Source organism: Cebus imitator, unplaced genomic scaffold (genome assembly GCF_001604975.1).
Source record: "Cebus imitator isolate Cc_AM_T3 unplaced genomic scaffold, Cebus_imitator-1.0 Scaffold460, whole genome shotgun sequence".
Taxonomy (NCBI): Eukaryota; Metazoa; Chordata; class Mammalia; order Primates; family Cebidae; genus Cebus; species Cebus imitator.
In genome coordinates, this window is record NW_016107775.1 from 876,382 (window position 1) to 882,381 (window position 6,000).

At 40.4% G+C, this 6,000-nt stretch overlaps 1 protein-coding gene across 1 annotated transcript in view; it reads right to left on the reverse strand.

The window, feature by feature from the left end:
- Positions 1-2,688: 2,688 nt before the first annotated feature.
- Positions 2,689-6,000, reverse strand: part of BAG2 (BAG cochaperone 2) — a 12,446-nt gene continuing 9,134 nt past the window's right edge. The window contains exons 2-3 of the mRNA XM_017512017.2: positions 4,803-4,912; positions 2,689-3,164 (exon numbers count right to left, since the gene is read on the reverse strand). Of these exons, the coding sequence (XP_017367506.1) occupies positions 2,752-3,164; positions 4,803-4,912 (523 nt within the window). The 3' untranslated portion in view covers positions 2,689-2,751. The remainder of the gene's footprint in view (positions 3,165-4,802; positions 4,913-6,000) is intronic.

The window sequence follows — 6,000 nt, forward strand, 5'->3', positions numbered from 1 at the left end:
GCTCACTGCAGCCTCCGCCTCCCAGGTTCAAGCAATTCTCCTCTCTCAGCCTCCCAAATAGCTGGGACTACAGGAATGCACCACCACGCCCAACTAATTTTTGTATTTTAGTAGAGAAGGGGGTTCCACCATGTTGGCCAGGATGGTCTCGATCTCTTGACCTTTCGATCTGCCCAGCCTCCCAAAGTGCTGGGATTACAGGCGTGAGCCACCGCGCCCAGCCTTACTCCTCTCATTCTTAGAAATAAAAATACACGTTAGGAATCAACACATTGGCCAGGTGTGGTGGCTTACGCCTATAATCCCAGCACTTTGGGAGGCCGAGGTGGGTGAATCATAAGGTCAGGAATTTAAGACCAGCCTGGCCAATATGGTGAAACCCTGTCTCTACTAAAAATACAAAAATCATCCGAGCATGGGTGGTGGGTACCTGTAATCCCAGCTACTCGGGAGGCTGAGGCAGGAGAATTATTTGAACATGGGAGGTGGAGGTTGCAGTGAGCCGAGATTGCACCACTGTATTCCAGCCTGGGTGACAAAGTAAGACTCCCTCTCAAAAAAAAAAAAAAAGAAATCAACACACAGATTTCCTGCCCCTTGGATTTAGCTTTAGGTACAGAGTGCTGGAGATAGATACTGCAGACCAGGGACCCCAAGCAGCTTGGAAATGTGGATCATAGCTCTTCAAGTCTGTGATCAGAAATGAATGGCCTCCAATAAAAACTCCATTGCAAAAAAATGGCAAAAACAATGCTAAGAATACCAAGGTCAAGGAGGCAGAGCCAGAATAATTTGTGGTAGAAAATGTCCTGGACTGATGTGGAAGCAATGGGAAGCTGGGAGCGGTAGCATTTCCCAGAGTGGAGGGGATTTACAGATGCTGACAATACTTGAGAACTTGAAAACTTGACTATTCATTTAATTTTCAAAAAGCTGGTCAAGAAAAAAATGATGCACACAAAAAATCATTTCAGCCTGATGACAGCAAAACAGTCCGCGAACAAACCAAGTGGCTTTGCCATAGATAGAATTAATGTTTCTCATGAAATGGAAAGATTTAAATAAGGCAGAGCTGGAGCTGGCAAAGGAAGTAACATGAATGTCTTCCGATTGTAACTGCTTTTTATAAAGAGACTTAACTTGGCATTTTTGTAGACAAAATGAAGTTCAATATTGCTTGCATTGAGAGATACATATATAAAATCAATTTGGATCCTGATTTTGTTTTTCAGTATGAATACCTACATTCAAATAAAAACTGATGTGTTCATTTCAAAATAGTATCTGGAGAAGTGGTTGAGGTTTTTTTATATCAATAGCACTAATTACTTTGAACAAGTAAGTGTTCTCTAGTTGCCTCACTTTATCACAGATAAAAGAACACACTGGTCAACCTTGTTAACAAACAAAATGCAAACTAAAGTGTTGATGCTCTGTGCTGAAAAGATTCTAGTGAAATAGCTACATTTTAATTACTGAAAAAAGTATAAATTGCTATAACCTTTATACAAAAAATTTTTAATACATGTGAGGCCATTAAAACATATATACTCTTTGACCCAATATAATTCACTCCTGGGCCTTTATACAGAGAAAATCAAAAACGAAAGAATGAAAAAGTCCTGTGTACAAAAGTATATTGCAGTAATAGCAACAAGTAGGAAACAACCTACATGTTCATAAAAGGGGAATGGATAAAGATATAACTACATAAAATAGAACTCACTTAAGTTGGCAATTAGACTTTATATCAGTATCTAACTTTTTAAAAAAGGCAAGGTACAACGTAGGAATTTTAGAGAATTGATGCATTTGAGAAAAGATGAAGCAGATATATAATTGTTCACAGTGGTAAGTTATAGGTGATTTTCTCACATTTTATGTCAGTTTCTCGTATATCAAAAACTACATTCATATTGAGACATGTAAATCTTTATATCCAGAATAATTTGATATAGATGCCTTAACATTGCTAAATGAGACAACTTTGGAAAGATTCTTGTTTTGTGATTCCCTTTATCCCTCTAAGCACAGTGCTTTGTTAACACTGTGTGTGTGCTGCTTAGGGTAAAGAATTTCTAGGACAGGCGCTGTGGCTCATGCCTGTAATCCCAGCACTTTGGGAGGCCAAGGCGGGTGGATCATGAGGTCAGGAAATTGAGTCTATCCTGGCCAACATGGTGAAACCCTGTCTCTACTAGAAATACAAAAAAAAAAAAACAGCCGGGTGTGGTGGCGCGTGCCTGTAATCCCAGCTACTCGGGAGGCTGAGGCACAAGAATAACCTGAACCCAGGAGATGGAGGCTGCAGTGAGCTGAGATCTGCACTCCATCCTGGTGACAGTGCGAGATTCCATCTCAAAAAAAAAAAAAAAATTCTAGTCAGCTAAATGCCCCAGGTGACTGCATGATTCCATGCTAGACCAAGTACAGGAAAAAGCAGTGATGTTCTTGCCCCTAGCTGAGCACTTGTTTTCCCCGACAAACTGTATTCATCCACAGAATAGTGAAATAAGCTAGATCCTAGTACAAGACAAGAATTCAATCTAAAAACTCTCTAGATAGATAATTAAAATATTGCTAGTTTTGTTATTCACAAAACTGAAGATACTTGATGGAATATCTTCATCATCTCAAACAACTGTCAGTATCAACTAAGTGGCTATACCTAACACAAAGAACTAGTTATCAATTAAAATAGTATTGTACCATTTTTACACCACTATGTGTAAATGCTCTTGGGTTTGAAGACTAATTGAATCTGCTTTCAGCATTTTGTTGCAGAGTTTTGGAACTAGCTCCTTTAGAATGCTCTAACAGCTTGATGGCCTTGTCAGAGTTTTCGATGTTTCTAAGCAGAGTCTCTAATCTCCTCTTAATTTTCTTCTGATCTTCAAGAGCACAGCCAATGACTATGGATTGAAACTTCTGATCAACTGGCCCATGTGGCACCTCAGATGAACATGCACTATAAAGCGACATTAAATGACTCTTGGCATTTCCCAAATCATCCAGAAACTTATTGACCACCTCATCGATAATCCTTGTGGCATGCTTTAGAGATTCTTGCTGCTGGGGGTTTCTAATTGTTTCTACTGAAACTTCAACGGTGAGAGTTCTTCCCATCAAACGGTTTGCAGTCAGATTTAATTCTTCTCTTTCTCCTAAAATACCAATCAATATGAGACATAAGCTTATCCATGTCAAGAACATTAAGGCATTTGTGACTAAATTTATTAAGTACCTCTGCTATGCAATTTTTTTAAAGATAAAAGCTAAAACTATAGCATATAAGATTAACTGGTGAAATGTATTAGATTACCGAAAGAGGTTGAAGAATACCATTTCCTGATAATCTTTATACATGGGATCCCAGTAGACTTCCCAAATTGGCATGTTTGCAGAAGTTTGGGTAGGTATGCATTTGTAACTAAGATGGAGATCAAGTCTTAACACCATGAGGAGTAAGCATATATAGGGTTTGTGCTGGGTAGAGCTCGAGGTCAGATGTCCTAGATCTCTCCATAAGGACATGTGCATTGATGAATACACTGCCCCAAATTTTGGTTGAGAAAATGCAGCCATGATAGAAGATAAGCTGGCCTCAATACAGGCACTGACTTCATCCTTCTCCAGACAGAAGCAGGACAGGAGTCTAAGTCTTGGCCAGCACAAGGAGGAGCTCTATCAACATTTCATTATTTATATGAAAAAGTCAGCAGTCTCCTGCTTGTTCTGTTTTGTAACTTCCTAACTCCTTAATCTTTGGGCAGGATAGTGTAGAGAAACTAGATCGTGGCCCACCACAGATGTGCCACAGTTTTGATCTGGATTTAGATTGCTTAGTTATCTCACTAGCCACTTGGCTCACTAATGAGGCCTGTGTGGCACCAAAGAAGCTCAAGTAGGAAGTACAGTGCCAATGAAAGAAAATCACAAGTGACCTATTTCAACACAGCCAGTCATGTTTTTCACATGAAAATGACACCACAGGCCAGGTCCAGTGGCTCACGCCTGTAACCCCAGCACTTTGGGAGGCTGAGGTGGGCCGATCACCTAAGATCAGGAGTGCCAGACCAGCCTGGCCAACATGGCGAAACCCTGTCTCTACTAAAAATACAAAAATTAGCCGCACATGGTGGTGGACGCCTGTAATTCCAGCTACTCGGGAGGCTGAGGCAAGAGAATTGCTTGAATCCGAGAGGCGGAGGTTGCAGTGATCCACGATCGCGCCATTGCACTCTAGCCTGGGCAACAAGAATTAAACTACCAACTCAAAAAAAAAACAAAAAAAAAAAAGAAAAAAAATGACAGCACATTTTTATGTTCATGCCTTTCTTGGTCCTACAAGTTTCCTCATTTCCTCTGTATTCTGTCCCTTCTCTTTATTTTATGCCTCAATTCATCTTTTCTTGTCTCTACTTCTCTGCTTCCACTCTCTCACCTCTTTTCCTCTGCTTTTCAATGTCTTGCAGTCCAGTAACTTGTAAAGAACTGAAGTTATGAGTGTGAACCTGGGATAAAACACATGGCCTTACTGCTTGGGGCCAGCTCTTCTGAGCTTGCAGGCTTTTCCGTCTCTCTCCCAGCTATGGGCTTGGGGTAGGGAGCATACTACAAGAAATCTCTGAGTAAGTGGCTGTTGTAATAAACTGACAGCTGCAGCTGCTCTCTGCAGCTCACGTTAAATGCTGTGGTCTAGAGCACGCATACCAAAAGTCAAGCAAAAATTGACCCACACTTATCACAAACTCTTTAAAGCAGTGTAAAAGACGAGCCCCTTCTGTGGAGATGGCTCTCACCGTCACTGATCTGCCTCATGTCCTGGCTATTTTGGATACTGTGGATCATTTCCAGAAGGATTTCTTTCTCTTGCTCAACAGCAGTTGCTGCTTCTCTCAAAGCTTCAACCCTATAGAAATTGGGAAAACAAAACAGTTATTGTATGGAGGATGTTCTTCTTGTTAATTTTCTTTCTCTCTCATTCAGCCCAAATCAAGTTCAAAGATCACTTTTCAAAAATTCTTCACTCTTGCTTTAAAATTCTTTCTTTTTTCTATTTTTATCCATTTGTCTTTCTCCCATTTCCTCCCAGCTCATAAGGCAATCATTGTATTTCGTGTTTGTCTAATAGCACTTGTTTTTTTTATTAGATCTGTATCATTTGTATATTTTGAATTTATATCTCATTCTGTTTTTGTTTTTTCACTTAGCATCCAGGTTCTTATGAGTACTTTTTTTTGAGACAGAGTCTTGCTTTGTCACCCAGCTGGAGCACACTGACACGATCTCACTGAATCCTCCACCCCCTGGGTTTAAGTGATTCTTGTGCCTCAGGCTCCAGGCCCAGCTAATTTTTGTATTTTTACTAAAGATGGGATTTCACCATGTTGGCCAGGCTGGTCTCAAACTCCTGGACTCAAGTGATCTGCCCGCTGCAGATTTCCAAAGTGCTGGGATTCAGGTGTGAGCCACCGCACCCGCCCCCATGTGTACTTCTAATCAGTTGCTTCTAATTGCTGTATAATACTCCATGTGCATACCTACCTGATTTTTCCTCTCCACTCTTCCAGAGATGTACAATCAGGTTGTCTACCAGCTTCTCATTACTACAAATAACACTTTTATGAATAAATGTCCCTTTTGGACCTTGGTGAGGATTTCCTTAGGACATATACCAGGGCAGCACTGCTGAGACACAGGGTCTATGTACTCTGCTTCTGACTTAGTACTACGATTATTCTGCAGAATACCTGTATTCTTTATCCACTCTCCACGGCAAAGCACAGCTGTCCTCGTATCCTTACCAGCACTCCACATTTTCCAACTTACTGCCAGTCTAATAGAAATACACTGATATGTCAGTGTTAGCTTGCATTTTCCTAATAATTTCAGACATCTTTTTGTATCCTTGTTAGCCTATTCATAGACTTTTCCTATTTTGTTTTTCTATTTGTAAACAGGAGTTACTGTCCCCTTGTTGATTTGTATACTCAAGAG